General features: G+C 40.0%; 1 protein-coding gene across 6 annotated transcripts; it reads left to right on the forward strand.

Annotated features, from left to right (window-relative positions):
* The first annotated feature begins 738 nt into the window (after positions 1–738).
* Positions 739–18,499, forward strand: LOC128734242 (zinc finger protein 260-like). Of its 6 annotated transcripts, XM_053828314.1 has the most exons (17): positions 739–991; positions 2,384–2,623; positions 2,685–2,987; positions 3,394–3,532; positions 3,598–3,675; positions 8,074–8,157; positions 8,348–8,431; positions 8,599–8,682; positions 8,825–8,908; positions 9,120–9,203; positions 9,578–9,661; positions 15,221–15,304; positions 15,491–15,574; positions 15,652–15,735; positions 15,849–15,932; positions 16,269–16,476; positions 16,661–18,499. In XM_053828314.1, exons 1-17 carry the CDS (start codon positions 977–979, stop codon positions 17,334–17,336), a joined length of 2,499 nt encoding a protein of 832 aa, XP_053684289.1. In that variant the 5' UTR covers positions 739–976; the 3' UTR covers positions 17,337–18,499. The 6 variants fall into 6 exon arrangements, with proteins under 6 accessions (XP_053684289.1, XP_053684291.1, XP_053684290.1 ...); XM_053828316.1 differs by lacking the exon at positions 9,120–9,203; XM_053828315.1 differs by lacking the exon at positions 8,074–8,157.
* Positions 18,500–26,685: the final 8,186 nt, after the last annotated feature.

Consider the following 26,685-nt stretch of genomic DNA (forward strand, 5'->3'; position numbering starts at 1 on the left):
GAGCAGTAGTAACTCCCTTGGGATAAGAGATGGCGTTAGCAGTATCATCCTTTGCTGTGTATATGTGAACCTCCTTCTATGCCCAGTCTTGAGTTCTGGAGTCTTCGCTTTAAGTTAAGTAATACAAGTTGGAACAAATCAATATACGTCGCAGTTTTGCAGTTCTTGACATTTTTGGAGAACAGCTGATTGTCAACGTGCGCACAACTCGTCGTGCAACTGATAGGCGCGCAACTAAATTATCATTAGTTGCATTTAAGGTGAAATTAGGCGTCATCGATTCTGACAATTTAAAAAGCAGTTTTTTTTGAAAAAAAAAATCTTTTCATGAAAATATATTCGCTGTGTTCATATTGACAAGAAGAATGCAGTATTTACATTTTTATAAACAGAATCCCGCTTGTGGGCCCAAAAACTGCTTCCGAAATTGGGCTCTCCGACGAAAACTTAATGACTGCTAATTTCCCGCTAAGAAAAGATTCAATAAAAATAGTCACTGTAGCCGGCACTTCCATTCGGCCCTATTGAATTGTTGGTCTTTAAAATGTCGTTCTTCAACTGACAGCTGTCAAAGTAGGCCACCTGGGCTTCTGCCCGTTGATGCGGTTTTTCGCTTCATACGTCACACTTTCGCCCGCCGCTCTCGAACGAAAGTGACACGCACACATTGTTTTTACATCGCCAGAGACCGCCGAAGGAAGAAAACGAGCCCACACTTGCAGCAGAAACTAGCAAGCAAGCAGTGAAGAAGTGTGTAGTGATAGAAAAAGAGACATATTTTTTCCTGTGGAAGATTCATCAGTCCTGCAGCCGCTGTTTAATTTTTCGGTTTTTCGTTCAACTAGTTTTTAATAAGGGATCTTTGCTAGTGAAACGGACAAAAAGAAGTTTTTTAACTAGATATTTTGCGTTGCTGGAACGATTTTTCGACTCGTGTGCACATTGTTTTCGTTAGTTGAAATTGTGTTAATTCGACATGTTTTATCCTCTGGTAAGTAACTAGGCACTAAGTTGGGTTTGCTCCACCATTTGGATTTCTACGCCATCGAAGAAATATTTTAATTTTTTGGAGGATCGTAGGTGGTAACTTAAATTTTGATTCATAATGGTGTGCTCGCGAAAGCCTCGAGCATAAAGGGGAAAAGGAAATGCGAGTTGGCGAATGAGCGAAAAAAAGATGAAGGCTTACAAAATAAATTCCTACACACAAAAAGAAAAGTACTGCTGCAGCACGCGGTGGATTTTATGGGAGAGCGAAAGTTTTATTATGATAGGAAAAAATATTTCCGAATTGCAAATTTCTAATTTTGTGATTTAAGTTTTGAACGTGATCATGTAATCATATTTTGTGCATTACCACCCAATCGTCTCGGTTTTGCATTCTGAAACGTTGTCGGAGAAACAGCAATCATTTTAGGAGATTTCCGTCCTGTTCGAAACCGGCTAGCCAGTCACATACACATATGTTGTAGCCTGGCCCCACACTGGTTCAGGATAGAGAATAAGTAGTTAGTAGTGTGTTAGTGAGGGTGGTGGGAGAAGTAGAGTGACCAACTAGTCTGTATGTAGGGGCAGGGCAGTATGCGCTCCGATGACACAAAGACGCCCCGGCGTTTGCACTGTATTATATGTTGAACTTCTTCTATGTGGTATGGGTTTATGCATTGCGTATGCTGTTTCCTGGGCTGCCAGTTTTTGTGAAAACTAAAGCCTATTTCGAATAAGGCACGTTCTGTCATATTTTATTTTGTATGATAAGTATAGTAAATACTTTGTCTAGCAATTTTATTCATTAAGTATTCAGGTATTAAAATATAAAAGTATAATGCATGTCAGTTTGAAATTTGAAGATTTTTGTATGATGAAAAGATTAGTACCTTTCAGGAGTACTTAGAACTTATCGGTAATCTGATTTATGAGCACTTCAAATCATATAACATTAAATAACTTTGAAATATCTGTATTAACATCTTGTAGTTACTCGATAATATTGTGAATCGAAATCGTACAACTATGACTGTATTCTTTCGTAATATGTCATAAAATAAATAAGTTAATAATATAAAAACTTTTTCTTGAAAAAAGTTATATTTACCCATAAAAGTATAAAACATGATGTTATTCTTTTAGATTAGAAGCTTACCGACGTTTTTGCTGGAAAACTCTTGCAAAAAACAAGCATAATTCTAAACAGAGCCGTCGTTAGCAGCGCTTTAATAATATATTAGGTAGCTTCACTTGCCATAAAAACCTCCAACTTCTAATAATAGTTGCAGCACCTGATTCCGATATGATTACATAATCTTTTCTAGTAGTCTAAATGAGTCATATGTCTTATTGCAAAAGCATTCCCCGGATAACAAAATTTACGCCTATATTTCAGCATTCAACATTCGAAGATGGACAAATTGAAGTGGGTCGGTCGGAAACTCTAGGCCAAGAATCGCCGGTTGACAACAGACACTCACTTGCCGTGTCATTTTCGCTCGGAAACACACTAATTAATCTCAACAAGATCAAACACCCAAGTGCCCAATTTCAACATGATCAAATGTATTCGATGCGACCCGAATTGGCTTCGAAGAAAAATGTCGAATTCACTTACTCGCCAAGCTCAACGCCTGTACGAATGCAAGCGAAGCATTCACTAAATATGTTTTATTGAATTTGTTTCTTTCTTACAGCAACCAACATTCGAAGATGGAGAAATTGAACTTGCCCGTCCGGAAATGCTGAGCCAGGAGCAACAGCTTGTTGACAACAAGCATTCACTCGCTGTATCCCTATCGCTAGGAAACACGCTAATAAATCTCAACAAGATCAAGTACACAACCGCCCAATCTCAGCATGATCAAATGTCAACGATGCGTCCTGAAATGCTTACACAATATCCGCTAACGGATAACAAACATTCACTCGCTGTGTCGCTTTCACTGGGAAACACATTAATCAATCTCAATAAGATCAAGTGTCCACAGTGTCGGAAGGTTAGTATAAGCAGCAACAAAAACGTGCAGCCTGCAGCGTAAGCGGCGGAGTCAATCCTTTTTCTTACGAAAGATGACCCTACTCACAAGTCATGTTTTCAATTCCTTCTCCCTTAGCATAAGAATCAGACAGTATTCCTTTGTTAGTGAGTTGTGTTTAGTTCAAGAGAAGCAGAGAGAGACTAAAAAAACCTGTTTTGATTCAACGCTCCTTTGTCGTTTCGTTTTCCATATCTTTTCGTTGAGAGGCTGTGTGGGACAAACGCATTTTCAGTCTGTGTAGATCGTGTCCGTTGATTTTCATTCTTTGTATTTTCTTTTCCTACTTCTTCACACGCACATGTGAATTGCGTGCAATGCAAACAAACTGGAATGTCAAACTCAAAATCATTGCTGCGGTAAATAGCGCTTCGACACGATGGAGGAAATGCAGCAGCATCGCACTAAGCATCTGACAGAGAATAAATTCAAGTGCGAAATATGCAGCAAAGAGTTCCCTAGTCACAGCTCGATGTGGAAGCACACCAAAGCTCACACCGGAGATCGTAAGGATGTTGATGCGAAACGCCGGTGGTTCCGTTTTAACTGATGCTTTCATTTAAATTTGCAGGTCCATTCGTTTGCCAAATTTGCAACAAAGGGTTCACACAACTAGCCAACCTGCAGCGCCATGACCTTGTTCATAACGGTAAGTTTGCAGTTTTAGTACTTTTAAAACCAACCATAAAATATAGCTATTTCTTAATACAAAAGCGTAAAATAGGCTGTTTGTTAGACCATTTTCGCAACTAGCAGATCCTCTCTGTCCCATGGTGCTCCATGACTTCCGATACTCAAATCGACCGGTAAAAATTTTCAGGCATTCAAATATGGATATTTTGCTTTTGTAACGTAGTAAAAACATTGTTTTGCAAGGTGTATAGTTGCGTTTGACGAATTGTTAATTAATAGTTTTTTTACATGATCAAAAACTGTAAACTACCAAAACACCCCTGGGACAGAGAGGGTTAATGACACACTTGTTATTGACACACTGTTGGTTTAACGCGCAATTCTTATTCGATGAAGATAGACATGTTCGCTCACAATAAAATATCTATTAAAAATGATTCTAGGGGTTGCAGTTATGTTTTTTTGACTAACAATTGGAGCAAATTTAGAAAAAGGATGGGTCTAATAGGGTCACGGACCCTGTTCGTCATACGTAAACACGATCCACACGTTATTGCGAGTTTTTATAAGAATTAATCCGCAAGTTCTCAAGTTTTTTACACCAGATAAATCTGACACATCTTGCCTATACATGTATACCCATTTTGCCCGTGTTTCCCATATGAAACCAAAATGGTTAACGTTAGTCGTTATCGGAAACAATATTTGAAATGAGTCAAAAATATAGTGTTAAAACTCGTATGCCCCACTAAAACTACCTAAAAAACGATGGTTTTTTACGTCGAGTGTGACGAATGGAAGCCTCCCAGGTTCGTAGATACTGACACTTGCCTGGACTAGTAGAAAAGAATAAATTTGGTGACTGTTTCGATGACGATCTGGTGATGGTGACCTTAATCATAAGCCAAATATGAGCAACTTAAGACTGTTTGGTCCGAGGAACGACGACAATTGGCCGACAGCGACAATGGTTAGTTCGGCTGACTTATTTTATTGGCCAGGCTGGCAAGTCGGACCGAGATTCCATTAGAAATGTGCTGCAGCTCATCAACTCGCACAAAAGTATTGTCCATCTAGAGCTAAATTATTTGATTGAAATCAATCTTGTTTAATTATTAGCGGTGGTAAAGAAGTTCGAAAATTTTCGCGTAATTTTTTCCGTCATATATACAGCAGACATTAAATAACTGGCAATACAACTCGTTGTCGTCAGCATAGATTCGGGTTAGCTCGTGCTGTTTCAAGCAGGCGTCTCCATTCATCTTGATCTTGGGCTACTTATTGTCAATTTCCCAGATGTTTCAGAAGTTGCAGGTTGCTTTCAACCTGGTTAAGCCATTTAGCACGTTAAGGGTTTGTACATTGTCAGCTTCGTACGGTAGCGTATATGAATCTAGGTCGATTTCCCGTTTAAATGCGCCGCTGGATCTCCTTACAAATGTTGTTGTCCACGGTCGCCAGCTATCTCAAATAAACAAACTCATCTACCACTTCTAGTCTGTCGTCGTCAACGATTGCCGTCCGTTGGAGGCGCGCGTTTGTCTCCTTTGAGCCTCTTCATTTCATGTATTCGGTTTTCGACGCATTTATTTTTGGCCCAATCTTCTGGACTTCACTTTCAGTCTTACCTTCAGATTACCTTCGCCGTCAATAAGTTTCTGGTTATGATATTAAAGTCATCTGCGAAGCATAAGAGTTGGTAGCTTCGGTGAACCGAACCCTCTCATTTCGATGCCCACTCGTTGGATCACTCTTTCAAGGCGCGATGTTGAATTGCATGCAGAAAAACGCGTTCAAAGTTTTCTGCTCTGCATGGTGTGTAGCTATCAATCCTTCGAAATCATCTCATTACTCTAACTGTTTGCAACATTTATGTAGTCTGATTAGAGTAAAATGTAGCTCAGAAAATTCTTAATCGTTTGCTGTCATTAACTCAATTTTTTAAATTTTGCGACTTAGTCCAGTCTGGCTGTTGATACCGGCCATATAAGAGGCTTATCTGTAGCCTTCTGAGGTCTGAGAAGACGTAATAAGAGGCTTATCGGTAACTAAAAACAGTCCGCTGACAGGATGTCATGCTTTCGTAGCAATGGGTTTTATTCTCAGTCATCTCACAGGTTGACTGCTGGACTGCTCGATTGCTCAACTGGTCGATTAGGTTGCTCGACTACTGGTCGACTAAAATGCCCGAATTAATTGCTCGACTGGACTGTTCAACTGAACTGATTGACTGGACTGTTCGATTCGACTGCTCGATTGAACAGATCGACTTGACTGCTTGACTGGACTATTCGACTCAACTGTTTGATTCGGCTGCCCGACTCATTTTCACGACTACTACTCGACTTATTTTCACGACTTACTACTGGACCCGATTGCTCGATTCAACTACTCGACTCAACTGCTCCACTTACTACTCGACCCGACTGCTGGATTGAACTGCTTGACCGGATTTCGATTGGACTGCTCGACTTAACAGCTCGACTGGACTTGACTGGCTTGATTTGACTGCTCTACCATATTGCTCGATTCAACTTTACGACTAGAGTACTAGATTAAACTGCTCGACTAGATTACACAATTAAACTACTCGATTCAACTGTTTGATTTAGCTACTCAGCCCAACTGCTCGACAGGACTGCTCGACTTGACTGCTTGGCTCAACTGCTCGATTGGATTACTCGACTGTATAGCTTGATTTAACTGCTCGATTTAACTTCTCAACTTAACCATTCGGCCCGACTGCTCGACTATACTGCGTGACTAAACTGTTCGATTCGACTGCTCGACTCAACTACTTGACTAGACTACTCGCTTCGACTGCACGTCTAGACTACTCGACTCAACTGTTCGATTCAACTGCTCGACTCAACTACTAGACTTAACTGCCCGACTGAACTGTTCGATTCGACTATTCAAAACGACTACTCGACCTGACTGCTCGACTGGACAGCTTGATTCAACTGCTCGACATAACCACACGACGCGACTGCTTGCCTCAACTGCTTGACTAAACTGTTCGACTCGACTGCTCGACTGGACTGCTCAGTTCGACTAGACTACTGGATTCTACTACTCAACTGGAATACTCGACTTAGCCACTCAACCCGACTGCTTGACTAAAACTGCTTGACTTAATTGTTTGATTCGACAGCTCGACTTAATTACTCGATTCAACTGCTTGACTGGACTACTCAGTTGAACTGCTCGACTCAACTGTTCGACTTAAGGCTCGACTGAACCGCTTGACCCAGCTGGTCGACCAGACTGCTTAACTCAACTGCTCGACTAGACTACTCGATTCAACTGCTTGATTAAACTGCTTGACTGGACTGCTCGACTCGACTACTTCAACTGGCCATCTCGACTGGTCGACTCAACTGCTCGGTTGAACTGCTTGACTGAACAGCTTGATTTGACTGCTCGACTCAACTACTTGACTTCTGTTTGATTCGACAGCTCGACTTAACTGCTCGATTCAACTGCTCGACTGGACTACTGGATTCAACTGCTCGACTGGACTACTCGACTGGATTGCTCGACTCAGCTGCTCAAGTGGACTACTCGACTCAACTGCTCGAATAAACCGTTCGACTCGACAGCTCGAGTGAACTGCTCAATTCAACTGCTCGAGTGAACTGATCGACTCGAATACTCGAATGAACTGCTCGACTCGACTACTCGAATGAACTGCTCGACTCGGCTACGCGAATGAACTGCTCGAATGAACTGCTCAACTCAATTGTTCCACTTAACCGCTTGACCCGACTGCTTGACTAAACCATTCGATGCGACTGCTCGACTAGACTACTCGTTTCAACTGCTCGACTGGACTACTCGACTTAATTGCTCGATTAAACTGCTCGACTGAATTGCTCGATTTAACTGCTAGACTTGACTGCTCGACTCAACAATTTGGCGTTAGTCGGGCTCAACTAGTAATAAATAAGCATCCTTTGAGCGTATTGCCTATATGCTTTAACTCAAATATTTTATAAAGCATTCACAGCATCCACCGATGCTTACTTTCTCTAAAATCATTCGGATAGTTCTTAGGCGATTCTGATTCAACTTCGTTCACATCCGTATAATGATAGAAAGTAACGGATAAAAATTGATATCGATAGCTACCAAAACTAACGATAAGATTTATAAGATTATCTTTATAAGTACGTAATATATCGATAATCTTCTTTACTATCACGTGCTGACGTTATTGTCGGTTTGCGGCCGTTTTGGATATAATCAATTTATATCGATTACTTTTCCGTTCCTAGTTAAAGCTAGTTTTATAATTTTACTGTGCATTAACAGATGAGTTATTCGCCAGAGATGAATCAAAGAAGTGTTCAATTTTTCTAAGCAGTCGTATTTTCTTCTCTCTATTTTCCGATCGTTAAACACCGCATAACAGGACTGAAGCCTTTCAAATGTCCAATCTGCGAAAAGTGCTTTACGCAGCAGGCAAATATGTTGAAACATCAACTTCTTCATACCGGTAATTGTGGCTCGCAAATGATTATCTCATTCTTTGTTACTTAAATCCTTGTTTCTAAAACTAATTATGACCAGAAATTTGCATTTAGCTTCTTTTATTCATCTCTTTTCACCTGTTCAACCAATCCCCAAAATCCCTCCTATGCAATCTTGTTTTGATATCCAACACAAATTATTATCTTTCTTTTCAGGACTTAAACCATACAAATGTCCAGTGTGCCAGAAAGCATTTTCTCAACATGCAAATATGATAAAACATCAGATGCTTCATACAGGTACGTGAATATCCTTGACAATCAATTGCATCTCACCGGCTACTTCCTTTCACATCGAACAAGCTAAGCCCTAACACTTCACACGCTTACATTAACAATAGAGACTTATTCCGGAATCGTTTGCTATCTCATTTTCTTTTCTCTCTTTTCGACGGCGTTTGATGCAGGTTTGAAGCCTTATAAATGTCCAGTGTGCCATAAGGCTTTCACTCAACACGCCAACATGGTTAAACATCAGATGCTTCATACCGGTAAATATCGTATATAGTAATACGATATCCAGATCCAATCCACTTTTACACCCTCTTTACATCACATCCCAGTATCCTTCGAGCTCCCAACCGTTAAAAATATTACAGCAAATCCCAGAATAAAATTATAATTCTTTTGCAGGTTTAAAACCGTACAAGTGTCCCGTTTGTGATAAAGCGTTTACTCAACAAGCCAATATGGTCAAGCATCAGATGCTTCATACCGGTAAGTCAATCTATGTCTATTTTACCTGATTATGGTTGAATAATATAGCCACATAGCATTTTAACACCTCTTGACACACCTCACGCTGATTTAAGATAGTAGTCGGAGAATTCACTAATTGAAACTGTTTGTTCTCTCCCATATTTCCCAATCTTTTTATTGTCAATCTAAAAACGAACAAAACAAACTTCTCCTCAAACCTCGTTTCTAGGAGTAAAACCTTACAAGTGTTCTACGTGTGGCAAGGCTTTTGCACAACAGGCAAACATGGTCAAGCATCAGATGCTTCATACCGGTAAATCTAAAACGTTTAAATAGAATATTGAACTCGCAGAATTCCTTTCCTCACCTGTAGAGTTAAGACGAAATTTAAAAAACCGTTTTGTCGCATATGAGAATCTAAATTATGTTTGTTCTCAACACAGTTCTCTGTTTATCTAATAAAACACAATTTGATAGAAAAGCAAAAAACCGATATTTCGATTTCACTTTGTACTAACTAACCTTATACGATCTTCTATTTTTCTCTCTGTTTTCCACTCGTAATCCGTCCTGTAATTTTGTTTTATTGTCTCTTTTATCGTTGCTTCGTTACACCGTATTGCTTCTGCCCCACATTTACGCATGCGCACACACATCCGATCGTAAACAATGAAACTGAAATTGCAGGAGTGAAACCATACAAATGCCCAACCTGTGATAAAGCTTTTGCTCAGCAGGCGAACATGATGAAGCATCAGATGCTCCACACTGGTAATGTTTTGAATTCCTTCTTATTTATCTGTTATGTCTAAATGTCCTACGCTCTCTGTGTATGGTATATAATAGCAAGAAGAAAAACAAAACGATGATTCTGTGAAATAAATATTCAAAATTCATTTTCTCATTGTTTTGGTAACATTTTTGGATATTGGGACTCAGAGTTATGTCATAGAATTCGTTTTCTTTTTCAATCCGAGCAGAATTGAGTAAATCTTTTTGATAAATGATAAATGAATATGTTCAAGACATTCTATCTTTTCTGCTCGGATTACGCAACATTTTTCTATGCCGCAAAATGGTGCATATTTTCACATCAATGAACTGCAATGGTCTCGGTCAAAACCTATCTAGAATCTTTCATCTTTCATATACAGCTGCATCTAAATCTAGTCTACTCTTGTTTTTTTATTTAAGTACTAGTTGAGCCCAAATCTTACGTTCCGGAATATATAAATGTCTGTCAAGAAAACTGCGGACACATTCCATTGGCCAGTGTTTGCGAAGATGTGTAATCGAGCAGTAGTCTTTGAGCTTTATATTAAAATTATTTGCATCATGGTATGCGAAGATCTTACGTCTACAATAATATAGCTCTAAGATGTTGTACATAAAAGAGTCAGCCTGAAACTGAAACAAATAGTTTTTATGCTCGCATTGGGTTTTATTTAACTGAATAAAAATCAGTGTTGAAAAATTCATAGCAGCAAAAAGCTGAGATTTCAAGAACCTGAAATTTCAATCTTAATCACAAGCGCCAAACTCACATATGAATTTCTCTCGCGATGTCGTCTCTGTTGCTATGCGATGTAAACCAAATTAAGCTGTGAGCATTTTGCTTAATTCTTCCACAGATGGCATTTCATACAACGAGAACCAGAGAGCGAAAGAGAATCTACCGTCAGACAAAACATCAGCAGCGAAAAATGCCGCACACATTCATGAATTAAGTTGCAATCTTATATTGGCATATGGGCGGAATTTACATTTACATTCCATCTCGGGAATCGACATTTTCTTACCTAAAAAGTTAAACAGCCTAATAAGAATTAGATAAACATGTAATTAGTTTAACGTTGCGATTTATTTAGAGATTCATTCTCTCATGCTCATTCACAGCTACGTATCGCGCGAGAGAATGCCTATGCTGTTCAACAATGAATTTGAATGTATATGTGCATAGCTCCGGGTAGCAGTTGAAGCAAAGCAGAATGTGATCAAGCGGGAAGAAATATGTGTGAGTTTTGTGCTTCTTGGTATGAAAACAGAAAAACTCACGCTTGAGTTTTACTACATAGGATCAAGTTGAGTTTTGAGTTTTACCATCACTGATAAAAACCTAAATCCACTTTGCTGATTAGGTGTGTAAAATGGCTCTTTTGTGTGAGTGGCTCTGAACCGTCCATTTTCTGCCGCGAAACGATTCAAATGAGCGGCACGTTGATATCGCGACGAGCACTCCAGTTGCAAATTCGAATAGTCGAATCTAGTAGTTCAGTCGAGCAGCCCAGTCTAAGTTAAATCGAGCAGTTGAGTCGAGTAATCTACTCGAGCATTTGTGTCGAGTAATTGAGTCGAGCGGCCGAATTGAGTAGTTCAATCGAGCGGTCGAGTCGAGCAGGTGAAGCGAGTAAGTGAACTGATCAATTGAATCGAACAATTTAGTCAAGCAGTCGGGTCGAGTGGTTAAGTCGAGCAATTGAGTCGAGTTGTCAAGTCGGGCAGTCGAACCGAACAGTCCGGTCAAGTTCAATCGACAGTTCAGTCGAGCAGTCGTGTCGAGCAGTCGTGTCGAGCAGTTGAGTCGAACAGTTGAATTGAGCAGTTGAGTCGAGCAGTGGAATCGAGCAGTCTAGTTGAGTAGTCCAGTCGAGTTGTCAAGTCGAGCAGTCGAATCGAACATTCTAGTTGAGCAATCGAGCAGTCCGGCAGTCGACCAGTGAGGTGACAGAGAGTGAACCCGTTGCTACGAAAGCATGACGTCCTGCCAGGGGCTTGATTTTGGTTACCGAAAGGCCTCTTATATAGAATAGAATAGATAGAAGATAGATAGATAGAAGATTTTTTGAGTGTTAACAATCGGTGGGAGTACACAACTGTGCACGAGTCTACATATTTTTCAACAATAATGCTCGGCGATATGTTGCTATACCAGTCGAAAAATATTTGAAAAAATGGCCTCACCTTTGGCAATTTCGGGCCACTATTGATTTCGACCGGTACAAACCTTCGTCCTGGAATATGCCTCACTTCTAAGTAAAGGAGTAGGAATTGGTTTGATTCGTTATTGGCTTCTAGAAAATTTTCTTTAAAAACGTATTTTGACAAACCAATCCGATTGTACTCCATTGACCCAAAAACCATACCTTTTCAACTGGAACAAAAAATACAAAAAATAGAATGATATACCTATCTGCACAGATTCTGAAACATCTGAACAACTATCGGAAAGAATGTATGCGTGTACTGTTGATAACGATATCATCCAATGATGTCGGTGTGGTAGTGATGACACATACTATTCTAATCTAATCTTACACAACAATCTGCCGTGCCGTACCAAACGCTTCCCATATAGAAAATGATTTATTTACAATCGTTGGGAGTATTTTTGCTAATAAAGTTTAAGTGATACTCTGAACCCTCGGGGATGAACTAATGGCATTTAGACCAAAAGTCAGACTGCTGCAATTGGCCAAGGGTATACGCCTTATTTCTCTCTCTGAAAATAGATTAGTCTACCAAAAATATTAGTTGAAATAATATAGTACTTGAAAATAAAGTCGTGTGGCTCAACGGTTGCCTAAAACTACTGTTGCAAGGTTAGGAACTAAAAATCACACGACCCCGCGCCTTCTAGCTTGGCTACTCAATTATTCAAATTGAAGTATTTCCAGGTATGGCCACGTAGAGGCCCTCGGTGTAGGGGCTTGGGATGGCTAGAGCTATGTTGTGCGCTTTTTCCTAGCTGCCTTCCTCATTCCATACCCTGATGTCAAAATGATGGCACAACACAAACTAAGAGTTGCCGCTGTTGTCCGCGGAAGGCGTACTAACCCTGTACGTAGAGACTTGACAGAATGCCCAGTCTTGAGTTCTGTAGTCTTCGGTTAGTGTGTGTGCAGACAAAATGTGTAGGACGAGGTTTTTGAACGATTTTCTTCTATGTGTCATGTCAGTTCGTCAGTAGTAATAGTGTAATTGCTTGAAATTTAGCTGGAAAATCACAAACAGATTGCAATGTCACCTGAGATAGTTCGAAAGGTGAAGAAGCGACTTAAGCAAAATCCATTACGAAGTGCCAATCAAATGGCTAAAGAACTGAAAAATCGCAGCATCTGAGGCATACTGGAACATGAGCTTAAGGCCAAACCTTACCAGTTTCAAAATGTACATGATCTTTCGCCGAAGCAGCAACAAGTTAGACTTGAAAAAACGAAAGAGATGCTACACTTGCTGAAATGTTCATACGAGAATTTCAGCCATCGGTTGGTCACCAGGAAACAGCATGGATTCAGGCCGCTTTAACCGCGGATGGGCGCTCTCCGATTGTTTTTGTTTTGAGCCTGACGTCAGAGTAAATGCGGAATATTGAAAAAGTGTTGTGGAGGCTGCTTGATTGAAGCCTTAGGCTTAGGCAGAAATATACTTCGAGTTAATGGTGATCATATTGAGCCAAAGTTAGTTGTTTCTGAATTTTTAAATATTTTTACACATTCTGTACTTTGAAATAAATATAAATCATTTTTATTTATCGAATCTATGGGATTTTCACTTTCGTGCTTTTTAAATTAGAAATATATTAAGTGCTTCGGTCTGGTTTTAAGGCATAGTCCTGGTATGAATGTTTCGTAGGACAGTTAATTTCGATGGTTTCCGAGGGGTTAGACATAAATCAATATATTGCTTTTTGTTTCATGGGAAAACTTTGTTGTGTACTGTTGGTTTTCTGCTATATCAATTGAAGAAAAAGCACACCACAGAATGCCTGTGGAAGTTTATAGCAACAATGTTACTACTATTCAATAGTTTCGACGTTAGTGATTTCAGTTTTGGAGACAAGGTCCGATCGAAGTTCGAAGATACAGTATTGGAGGCACTGTTATATGAGAATCCGAATCAAACACAATAGAAGATTGCTGAAACATTGGGAGGCGATTAACCTCCATTTTGATATAAATGAACTTTCAACATTAGAAAAACAAACGAATTGATATGTACTCCTAAAAATATAATCCTTAATAACTCTCCAGAAGTAACTTTCTGAGGAATGGTATTTTTGGAATCGTGGTGTTCTCGGCGAAGTGCTGGTGAACTTGTGTACGAGCTGTCACTTCATAAGGGTTCCTTGTCCGTGCGAGTGATCATTTTTTTAGAGTTGTTACTACCGGAATGCTCAATTGTTTTAACACTAATGGCATACACTCTAGACATCCTTTTAGATCGATTAACCCTATGTTATTCTCTATTAGCATCAGGGAATCAAAAATCACGAACGCACAAGAGACAATGATATCCTTACTTCAAAATGTTGGGACAAAGTGTGATGGTAGTTTGTCACTGTTGCATGAAAATAAGGATAACAAGTTATCGTAGCCGGCAAAACCAAAACAAAAAAGTTATCCTGCTCAGATCCGAGAGCCGACAATCGTTGATCCCTTTATTTTGTTATCGTGATATATTCTGGTTGCTACGCATGTTTTTTCTGTAGGCAGAGAATAAACAGTTTATCGCTCTTCGTTTTTGTCGTTTATTTCTCGGTACGAACAATGATATTTTGATTCCCTGATTAGTATTGTACCCAGAGGATTTAATTTCGTTTAATCCATGCAAAGTAAAAGTAGTCGTGCTGGTCAGAAACCAGAAATACCGACGTTGGCATAAAAATTTAAAACATCTTCGAAATGCGCGGCCCGGTTTCTCCAATGGTGTGCGCAACGAAATTGAAGTTAAACAAAAGCTTAAACTGTTTCGCATGCCTTGTGACTCGGAGAACGAAAATTAAACATATAAAGTTTTTCGCGTGGTTTGCAGAAAAACACTACGGTGGGTTCTAGAATTAGCCGCAATGGGCGCTAAAAGAATGCGGTGCTTAACCGCTTAACCAACTTTGTTTATCAATCTTTTGCCCTCGGCTTGCGCTTGAGATTGCAAATTAACTTGCGCGCGGAAAATAGATAAGGAACTCGCGCGCGGTGAGTGATTTTCGCATGGAGAACTCGCTTAGGGAAATAGAGGAGGTGGGGAAATTTCTCCTTGATTAAGGAATTTTACTGAAAATATGACGCTCAGCAATCATTTTTCTCATCCTGTTTGCATTTACTACGTTTTCATTCAAGTTTAGCCAATTACCGTCAACTTGTTAGTTATCATGTTTTGTCTATGACAATGGACACTGTAAAGCCAACTTTATATAATACAAACAACCTGTTGTGTCGAGTCTTCTATTTATTCTAAGTAACACAGTAGAAAAAATAGTTTCATTGTGTTTGAAAGTTCTAAACTCACATGACTCATGTTTTTTTTATTCATTTATCTTTATTAACTTAACAGGACTAAAACCGTACAAATGCAACACGTGCGGCAAAGCGTTCGCCCAGCAGGCCAACATGGTCAAACATCAGATGCTACACACGGGTAACGTAACATATTTTATATTGTTTGTTTGTCATTCGAAACGAATAAGCATCATAATGCGATGACTGTCGGTATTTTGTTTTACTCTTCGATGCAAATGTTTCATCTTTCGAGTATAGGATACATTTTTTGTTAAACGATTTTGTTAGAAAGAAATTTTGACCATGTTATTCTCTGCGCCCGCAGGCATTAAACCGTACAAATGCAATACGTGTGGTAAAGCTTTCGCGCAACAAGCGAATATGGTCAAACATCAAATGCTACACACCGGTAATGCTAATCTTATATGCTAACCCTTAGCTTTAAGCACGCTAAGTTATGTTATTTTCTTGCTTTTCCGCGTTTAGGAGTTAAACCCTACAAATGCTCAGTGTGCGGTAAAGCGTTCGCGCAGCAAGCGAATATGGTCAAACATCAGATGCTCCACAGCGGTAATGATCTCGTTTCTAATCCATTACAATAGTGTTGTTCTTCTATTCAAACTGATTCATTTTTCTCAATTTCCATGTTGTATCTTGATATCGAAAATCCGTTGCTCGTTCAGGAATTAAGCCATATAAATGTCCAACTTGCGATAAGGCATTTGCCCAGCAGGCTAACATGGTTAAGCATCAAATGCTGCACACTGGTAATTAATATTTGCTATCTAACTAATTCCATTAATTTCTTGTTAATTGTTTTAAAGAACCTCTTTCATAACATAAGTACAAAGTATCATTAACATGTGCCGCTATTTATCCCATTCTTTCATACCGTTGATGAGCATCAGATCGGGTTTTTACGCCTAAATGTGGATTTGTTGAAGTAAAAAGAAAACAATGCAAAACTTGCCAACCAATGCCTTATGAAATCATTCTGTATTCTGTAAAGTCATATCGATTTGATGCTCATCCGTTTCATCATAAAAGGCTGCTGAGCCCTTTCTAATATTTCTCTCTTCCACCTCTGTGTGCTGCAACTATAGGTGAAAAGCCGTTTAAATGCAAGAGCTGTGATAAAGCATTCTCTCAGCGTGCCAATCTCAAAAAGCACGAGATGGTGCATCTCGGAATACGTCCACACACCTGTCCTTTGTGCTCTAAGTCGTACTCGCAGTATTCGAATCTTAAAAAGCACTTGCTGGTGCATCAGAAGCAGTCACTGAAGCAACAGCAAAACGGACAGGTTATGGTGTAAGTATATAATCTATCAATTTGCCTATGTCTTGAATGTAATACATGATGATTTCCTTCACAAATTTTTGAATTATAATGATATTCATTATTGTTTGGTTCATACTGATGCGTTATAATAAATTTCGAAAAATAATAATGATGGAAGATCGTGAAATAAATCGTCTGTTAATTTGCTTTGCAGGATTTTATACAACTGCCAAACCTGCAAGATGCAGTTCGAAAACATTCTCGAATTTGAACGTCACACAAAGCAATGCAACGAAATTAACAACGGTAACCATGGTCTGAAGCTGGAGCACATCAATATAAAAAGTGAAATCGATATAGACGGCAGTTCAAGCTCGGGAATGACGCAACACATCACTATACCACAAAGCCAACCTCAACCTCCAATGCACGTCCCATCGGCAATACTAACATCGGTGATCTCATCCTCTGCTGCTGTGGCGAATGCTCACACCCTCAGCACCGCTCACGCAAGTCACCATCCAAGCGCTCATTTGCAGCATCCACAGCCGCAGCACACACCGCCGGATGTTGCGCTTCAACATCAGCAACAGCACCAACAGCAACAACAACAGCAACAGCAGCAAACCGTTCATCAACAGCAGCCACCTCCAACTCATCAGCAGCATCCGTCTCTACAGCAACAGCACAACCTACCCATCCATCTACAACAACAGTTATCACATCACCTAATATCCTCCCATCTTCCCCATCAAGACCATGGTCCAACAGAGTTGCACCATCAGGTCAACTTCCACCATCCGCACATACCTCATATTCCCAGTATACCGCACAAAATACTCTCCCCATTGTTCCACATTCCGCCATTCAACAACAACCACAGTACATAATGGAAAGCTCGAAAGGGATCATCGGCCAGTGGTAGATCCCTACCGATTGCTGTGACAACAACAACAACGACGGCAGCAGCAGCAGCAGCATTAGCCGCAGCAACGACAGCTACATCGACCGTTGCGACAGTGACTGAACCCGCTTCAGATCAGCAGCAGCAGTAGACTCTTAATGAACCCTGCAGAGCAGGGCACCGCGCCATGCATCGCGGGCAAATATACTAAATCAATACTTATGTAGTTGCACGGGTAGCAGCGGATGTCAGATGATCGAATCGAACGCGACCAGTGCGATGGCACTGAATATACTCCAAGAGTATTTACTTATAGGTAGGACTATCAAAGGGCAGAGTTGAATATGACCTCTTATTATTCTAGATCGCACAGCACTGGCACAGTAGTCGTCACAACGGTTTATTAGGTTGAAATAGTGGCAACGTGATGAACAGTTTTTTTTTGTTACACGTGCTACTGCACATTAACGTTTGTGTCGTGGGCGGGAAATATTACCCGCGAGAATCGATGCTAAACTTAGTATTCTAGGTCGAATATTTGGTCAGCAATGTATTTTGCGTGCAAATCGAATTGTATGACCCTACCCTATGATTGGTCAAAAAGATTGCTTCCAATCGAATGCATTATTAAAGTGATATCTTCCTAGAGTAAGTGCCCCGCTTAATGCTTTGTTTGAGTTCGGAACTTATTTTTTATATTTAAACTTATTTGTGCCTTGTTCAGGAAAATTTACAATTAGTGTCGATCATTGAATTGAATTAATTGTTATTGTGATACCTAACGAGAAACTAGAGTACCGGTTATAGGCATATTTCCCTGAGAATATCTGTATGCTAATGAAGGATAACTCACAAGGAAACATCACTATCGGTCACAGGCTTAGAGCTTAACCATAAACACCATAGCGTAGCTCTGTCGATCCAGAACATCACTGCACTGCTCGTATAGGTGTAGTCTATGGAACTTTTTTGAGAAAACTTAACTTGAAATTTGTATGGGAATGTGACTCAATGGAGGCGCATGATACATGAATATCCTACATACACCCTCAAGTAACAGAACAAAAAAAAATTATATTGATTGAAAAAAATCAGAGGGGTTGTGTACAAGACACGACCGCATATATAGGTGACGCAGGACTACGTAAGTCTCTCTGTAGTGATAATAGCATGTATTCATGCCTGTAATCATTCGATTCTTCATGTATACATGCTATATGCAACATATATACATGCTACATGCGTTGTATGTAACATTTATCAAAATAGTAACATTGCATACGTTCAATTCTCAAAATATTGTGCATTTGAAAACAATTTAACAAAATCAAGAACACAAACTATTGCTTTCCTGCTACCTTACAGAAATTAAATATTGTTTTTATTACCCATGGTTCCCCACGTTGAAGGGATTTTAAGAATTCAATCTTATTTTATCAACAGCACATCTTTTCATTACACTTCTAATGAAACGGCAAGCATGCGTATTCATACAGAGTCATATTATAACCGAACACTACAGCTGTAGCACATTTTTCCAACACAGATATCAGGTTCGCCGAGGTTTAATCGTCTCGCAGTCAAGAATTTGCGATCTGTTGGAACAACGAACTTGTGTCATTTTTTCTGGCACACTTCCCTAACACAGACATCAAATTGGACTAGGTTTAATCACGTTCGTAAGAAATCTGTTGGCACGAGGAGGCTTTGTTACTCTCTCTGGCGTACTTCCCAGGCAAGGACATCAAAATGGTCTAGGTTTAACCGCGGTATTAAGAAATCTTGTTGAAATGAGGAAACTTAGTCACTTGTTTTGGCTTACTTCCCAAGCACAGATATCAAATTGGTATAAGTTTAGATCATCGCAAAGAATCTTCCAATCAATCACGAAACGAGAATTCTGGTAAAACATAGGTTCATTATTTTCAATTTTTCAATAGTTCAACATCAAGAATCCATACTTTTCTTCATTTGGGTCAATTCTTAGAAGATTTTCCAATAGATTGGTGTAAGAATATTGAAAATCGATAGGAAAACCGCTGAGCTATTAGCGCTCAAAACCTTTCATTTTTCGTGACGCTCGCATTTTTCGATTTTTTGGAATGACACCCTATCTCAAAACTTGCCGTAAGACGTAGTCCTACGTCAAAAGCTTGATTTTATTATGAAACAAGCGTTTCTAAAATTACTTTTTTGTCCACCAGGAAGTGTTATTAAACTTGTCTTTTTCTAATAATTTGTTAATTGCGTTACAAGTTATTCGTTTACGATACAGGATGGAATTTTCACTCTTTTAAGTAGATACTGTGGCATAATTGGGGCAAACTTCTCTGTTGGCAAACTTTCAACAATGTTTACAATACGTTTGCTGCTAGATAACCGAATAAAGTTTTCTTTATCTTTTCTTTGTTACATATCATGTTGCATAAAACAGCAAGAAACAAAGTTCGTTTTTCGGTGTTCCCACGAATAGTCTTACGAGTTAGGTGAACGTCGAACTCAGCTGACACTTGGCTGAAAACTCGTTGTAGCCCGACGATGACCCCATTTGCTGTATAATTTTTCTTTCGTAATGGTTCTTAGAGGAACATCCTGCTACGAAGAAATCGTGGTTAAGCATGTACACTAATATGGTTGAAAAGCCATGGGCAATCGGCCCTCGCTATCAGGATATCAGCTACAAGGATTGCTCAGCACAGATTTCTCCTGATTGCTAGGATGTCCAGTCCAATTAGCATCAGGAACGTTTCGTATCTTGGAAACTGGAGCGGGTGTTTCCATAGCAGGCGACAAAGGGCGAATCGAATGAATTTGCATTGTATTTTCTCTAACCCATCAACGCCGTTGAGATAATGGGGATTCCAGACCGCCAAGCTATATTCCAGCGTCAAATGGGCAAGCGCGCAGTACGAATTCTTTAATCAATGCATATCGTTGAAGCTTTTCACAATTCTCATGATTAGGCCAAGACTGTGAGATGCTTTAGCAACGATGTAGCTGATGTGCTGCTTGTAAGTGAGCTGTGAGTCAAGGAGAACTTCCAAGTCCTTGAGGCAGGACTCTCTTTTAATCAGTTCGTCGCCTGGACCCTAGATGATAGTTGAAAAGGATGCTGTTTTTTCTTGGAGAACGACACAACTGAACACTTGCTAATGTTGAGCACCATTCTATTTCCGTTTCGTTTTCGGAAAACGGCGTCTTCTACTTTATTGATCGCGAGATAGACCTTAAGATCATCAGCAAAGGAGAGCCTGAGTCCTCGTAGTGGAAAGTTAACATCGTTGAAGTATAGCACGAATATGAGGCTTGTGGAATACTGGATGTAATAATAAGCTCGCTGGATATTGATCTTCCGATTTTACCATCCAGATACCGATCAGCCAAATAGGACTTCAGCCAGAGCAGTAGGGTGCCGCCAAGTCCCATCCTGTCGAGTTTGGAAATCGAAATTTCATGATTTAACTTATCAAAAGCTCTCTGGTCGGTGGATTGCATCCGTTAGCAAACGCCTCGATATGGTATCCGTTGCATAAGTAGGTAGTAAATGAAAGAAGGTGGTGGTTGAGAAAAAAGAATCTTATACGATTTTTTTGCTTTTTGAGACGTCATTGTGAGCTACACTACTGCTTCAATGATGTGCTCAAACATCGGAATAGAAAGGTGTTGTAAAATGTGAGCTTCCTAGTTTAAATTGCGGCGATAAACTCCGATTTATTACAAATACAACTAATGCTTTAATACAGAGATTATTTAAATTGATATTGTGCCTGCCAGCCAAATCTGGAATATTTACCCTAATACCGCTGTTGTTGCTCTTTCTCTTTCTTACGACAGTGACTTCAGTATGTCGCAATTTGGTCACAGTTCTGTGTAGTCTCACTTTTAAACTGCGGAGTCTCGTTTAGCGGAAAGTGCGGTATAAAATAACATGGAAAGTGTAGCGTAACGAGGAGAAAAGTTTAATAACATTTCCAAGTGGACAAAAAAGTAATTTTAGAAACGCTTGTTGCATAATAAAATCATCCTTTTTCAATCAATATAATTTTCTTTTTCTGTTACTTGAGGGTGTATGCAGGATATTCATGTACCATGCGCCTCCATTGAGTCACATTCCCATACAAATTTCAAGTTAAGTTTTCTCAAAAAAGTTCCATAGGCTACACCTATACGAGCAGTGCAGTGATGTTCTGGATCGACAGGGCTACACTATGGTGTATATGGTTAAGCTCTAAGCCTGTGACCGATAGTGATGTTTCCTTGTCAGCTTAGGAGGTGGTATGATCCGGAAGATAAAAAGAATTTTTAACAGTTTTTTAAGCTGAGGTAAAAAGTTACAAAAATTATACTCTGTTTTTATTAATAGCTACAAAATGTTTTGTAAAATTTTTGTCTAAAAGCTTCAATTCTGCTAGAGGGGTAGAGATTTAAAAGTTTATATCATTGACTGTGAATTGTGAAAGTGAAGAAAACCGGATTTTATTAAAACCGTTTGTCCTTTACCTCCCTGCTCAAACACCAGTTATCATCACGACAGAACCGAAGTGGAACTGCGCCGAAGTTTGATAAAAGGGTAGCATTTTCGCACGTTTACCTGCATTTTCGACGTCAAACGATAATTTAACTTTACATGCTATAGTTTTTTTATTTGTCAAAGGCGTTACGATGATCTAAAAATTTGGTGGACTTGAACCATCGTTGCAGACTTCAAGTGTCTAGGCAACTAACGCTTACTTCTTACTTCTGGCAGCATAGAGCCATTGCGGGATGGCTCTTATTGTATCTCGGTTTTGAACTACCCGTCGTCAACTCGTTAGACGTTTCGAAACACGTAAGCCGGCTTCAATCTCATCGAGCCATCTAGCCGCGTTGGGCCTCTCTATTCCTGGTGGGATTAATGAGAATAGATTTTACAGCAACTTCGTGCGACATACTTGCGACGTGGTCGGCCCACCGTCTCCAGGTGCACGATGGAAATTTTTGCAAATAGTGTCTGCAGCTCTGCTGGGTTCATACTTCATACGCCTCCGCCACTCTCCGTTTACTGTTTGTACTCCGCCAAAAATAGTCCGCAACACCTTTCGTTCAAATACGGCAAGTGCGCATATGTCTTCCGTAAGCAAAGTTATTGTCCCAAGTCCGTAGAGGACTACCGGTCGGATTAGCATTTCGTACATCGTCAGCTTTGTGCGACGGCGTTTTGACTACGGGCCCTATTCTGTAAGTCACGTCGAGCAACTCGGCTCGACTCAGTCACTGTCGAGTGTCGAGTGCAAGAAGAACGGGCAGCATAGCGGTTCATTGCACGACCAAAACAAAGCTAGCTCAGGCGTCACTTGCTTACCTTTTAGTCACTAGCTTTTTTGCGGTGGACTCAGTCGAGTTACTCGACAAAACCGGGTCGCGTGTGACTTACATAATACCAAAAGTCGACTAGCCGAGCAAAGTGACACTCGACGTGACTTACGGAATAGGGCCCTCGTCTTACGGCAAAGTTTGGGATAGGGTGTCATTCCAAAAAATCGAAAAATGCGTGCGTCACGAAAAATTAAAGATTTTGAGCGCTAATAGCTTAGCGGTTTCCAGATCGATTTTAAATATTTTTACGCCAATCGATCGGAAAATCTACGCAGCTACATCATTAATGAAATCTATTGATTTCAAAGTACGTACTATTGGAAAATTGAAAATAATGAAGTATTGTCCAACTGGAAATCCTCGCTTCGTGATTGGTTGAAGATTTTTTGCGACGATCTAAACCTATACCAATTTGATATCTGTGCTCCTTCCTCTTTTTTTCTTTCAGTTTCCTCATCTCAACAAGATTTCTTAAAACGTGATTAAACCTAGACCATTTCGTTGTCCTTGCTTAGGAAGTACGCCAGAGAGAGTGACAAAGCCCCCTCATGCCAACAAATTTCTTACGACCGCGATTAAACCTTATCCAATTTGATGCCTGTGTTAGGGAAGTATGCCAGAAAAATTACAAAAGTCCTTTGTCCCAACAGATAGCAAATTCTTTACGGCAAGACGCTTAAACCTAGGCGAATTTGATATCTGTGCTGGAAGAATGCACTACAGCTGTATAGTGTTTGGTTTTAATATGATTCTGATTGGATTCGCATGTTTGCCGTTTCATTGGAAGTGTAGTGAAAAGATGTGCTATTGATAAAATGGGATTGAATTGGTAAAATCCGTTCTAAGTGGGGGTTCTAACCATTGGTAATAAAAACAATCTATAAATTTCTGCAAGGTAGCAGGAAAGCAATACATAGTTTGATTTTTTCATTTTGTTAAATTGTTTCCAAATACTTTAACTCTGAAATCTTTTGAAGATTGAACGTATACAATGTTACTACATTGATAAATGTTACATACAACCAGGGATGGTTCGATCACTTTGACTCAATTTTGATTCATTTGACAGTACCGTCTTAACGGGCCCAAATATGAAAGTTATATTTGGGACATTTGTATAACAGCTTATTATCTATAATTTTGCTGAAAAAGGTTTTGCAGTATCTTTTTCAGCTACGGCGCTACAATGCTAGTATCTTATTAGTGACTAAATGAACGTTCATTTAGTCACTGATGAGTTACTAGCGTTGTAGCATCATAACTACAAACGATACAGCAAAACTTTGTTCAGAAAAATTGTAGATTAGAACTAGTTCTACAAATGTCCCATATATCACATCGTTATATTTGGGTCGGCTGAAACGGTACTGTCAAATGAATCAAAATTGAGTCAAAGTGATCGAACCATCCCTGCATACAACGCATGTTTTTATTGATTAAAGAGATTTTAAATTTTAAATTCAATCATCTCCAACATACAATGCATATAGCATGTATACAGGAAGAATCGAATGATTACATGCATGGATACATGCTACCATCCCTACGAAGAGACTTACGTCGTCCTGCGTCACCTATGCGGTCGTGTCTTGTACACAACTCCTCTGATTTTTTCTTCATTTAATGCGTGTAAGTGGAACCTGGCTGAGATTTAGGCATATTTTTGGAAAAAATATTTATAAATAAAAAATATTTATATTTATAAAAATATTTGGAAATATTTTGTGTTGCCAAAAACGGATATTTTTGTTGCCAAAATCAAGGTATGCCAAAATCGAACCATGCCAAATTCGAAATCCCACTGTATTTGGTGTTTGACGCATTGATTTGTAATCTGCTCCCGTTTTTAGTCCGAAGTTTCTAATATTGGTGCCAAGGCCCTCTGCGAAGGTTAGAAGTTGGCGACTCGCCGGATCATACTTTCAATAGCGATGTTAAATAACATACAGGGCTGTCCAACCCCTTGGCTCAATCTTTGGTAAACCTTTAATGCATTATTTGCCATAGCTACCGCTCTTGATTGTATCCTATGCTGCTCTGAATTTAACGAAATTATAATGCATGGGCACGTTGCACTCCTGACAATTCTGGAGAGTTTGTCGGTAATTTAAAATTTGATCTGTAGTAGCACAAAACCTGGGAGAGCACATTGTAGGCGGCGCTGATCAGCGTAATGCCGCGGTAATTACTGCAATTGAGCCAATGGTCCTTTTTGTCGATGGGATAAACCACACGTTCCATTCACTCCCCCGGTAGTTTCTCCTCCTCCCAAATCCTTGAAATTATCCAATGAAGTGACGTTACTAGAGGTTATAATTATTCTTCAGCACATGTGAGCGATTTCGCCTCGATTCTACATTTTGATCAGAATCTATTTTGAATGAAACTAGTAAGGTTTAACACTTGCTAATCAGAGGCGTTATCTCGAAGTAGTTCAAGACTGGTCCCGAGTCACATACGTAACACGTCCGTCGAACTAAAGTTCCTTTGATAACTCGCTTCACTTTGTATAGCAGGTTAGGGAGTCCATCAAACGTCACGAAAACTGAGGTCTTATCCGCTTTTCTGACGCATGATTTTGTCCCACACTGCAGTGTCGCACGAATAAGCGTTACTAGTTACGTCGGAAATCTACGTTCTAGCATTATTTGCCACAGCTCATTTCGTTTGACTGAATCGTACGTCGCCTTAAAGTTCACAAACAAATGATGAGTCTGCAAGTTGTACTCCCGAAACTTACGCAGGGTAAACATCTGATCCGTCAGGGAGTGACCCTCATGAAAACGAGCTTGACACTCCGACGAAGGACTCCACTAACGGTTTCATTCTATCAGAAAAGGATGCGGGAAAGACAGAATTGAGCAATGTAATGCCTCAATAGTTTTTGCACGCGAGTCGATGTTTTGTATTTATAAAAAATAGGGCAAATGAGGCCATCAAACACTGCTTCGGCATTGATTCTTCCTCTCAAATCTTGCTAATGATCTGGTGGATTGCTTCGTGGAATCGCTCGCTCCCCTTTTATGAGTTTAGCCGGGATATTGTTCTTCCCAGCAGACTTACCGCTTTTCAGCTCACTGATTGCCTTTTTATCCGGCTTCTGAGTTGGTGGCTCTCCTGCTTTGTCATTGCTCACAATTCTTATCCTATTTTTACTGATCTCCGGACTTACCTCTCCAGTCAATAGCGGCTGAAAGTGTTCCTTTCATCTGGCTGCTATCGCCGTTTTGTCAGCACTACCATTGCAGATAACAGGCATACTAGAAACTCCGTGTGTCATTGTTGGCGAATCGCTTCTCTGCGTCGGCGACGCGCTCCTCGAGCTCGCGTTTTTCAGACGGTGGGTCCTTTTTCCCACAGCTCTAGTCTCTCTCTGTTCTGACGTGCGCATGCGACTCCTGAACTGACTTTTCTCATCTGTCACTCTCTGGTATACGATATCAGCTGTTACACCTACCACCTTTCTCATAGTTGTTTCAATGCGCCATGGAGGTTCCTCCACAACCCACTAATATCTTCTTCCATTTCTTCCTGCTGCTATGCGCTTTGTTGATCAAGCTTTCCGACGTATTTCGCTGCCACGGCATCTGCCGTGACTTCCGTGAATTTTTGTATGGAAAGCTGTGTGCCATGAATTATAGCGGGTCTGGAAAAAGTCAAGTTCTGTCATTTCTTGTCTTTCTTCATCAACGCATTATGCCGCTAGTGTAGTCTGCATGGACTCTTTCATTATTATTACAACCACCTTCACTCAGCCTTGGACAGACTTGGCTCCTCTAACTGCCCCACCTCGTGCTGCAAACGGAAACGGAAAGCTGTGTGCCAAGAATCATGTGCCTTTTTCTAGGTAGCGCAGAAATGGGCTTCAATAGACTCGCAAATCATTTTATAATAAAATAAAATGGTCTCACAAGTTTCCGTATTGCCAACGCCTACTAAGTTGTGGGGTGGGTTTTTGCAGAGTAGTGAAAGCCTCGTAA

The sequence above is a fragment of the Sabethes cyaneus genome, chromosome 2 (assembly GCF_943734655.1).
Source record: "Sabethes cyaneus chromosome 2, idSabCyanKW18_F2, whole genome shotgun sequence".
In the NCBI taxonomy this organism is placed as follows: Eukaryota; Metazoa; Arthropoda; class Insecta; order Diptera; family Culicidae; genus Sabethes; species Sabethes cyaneus.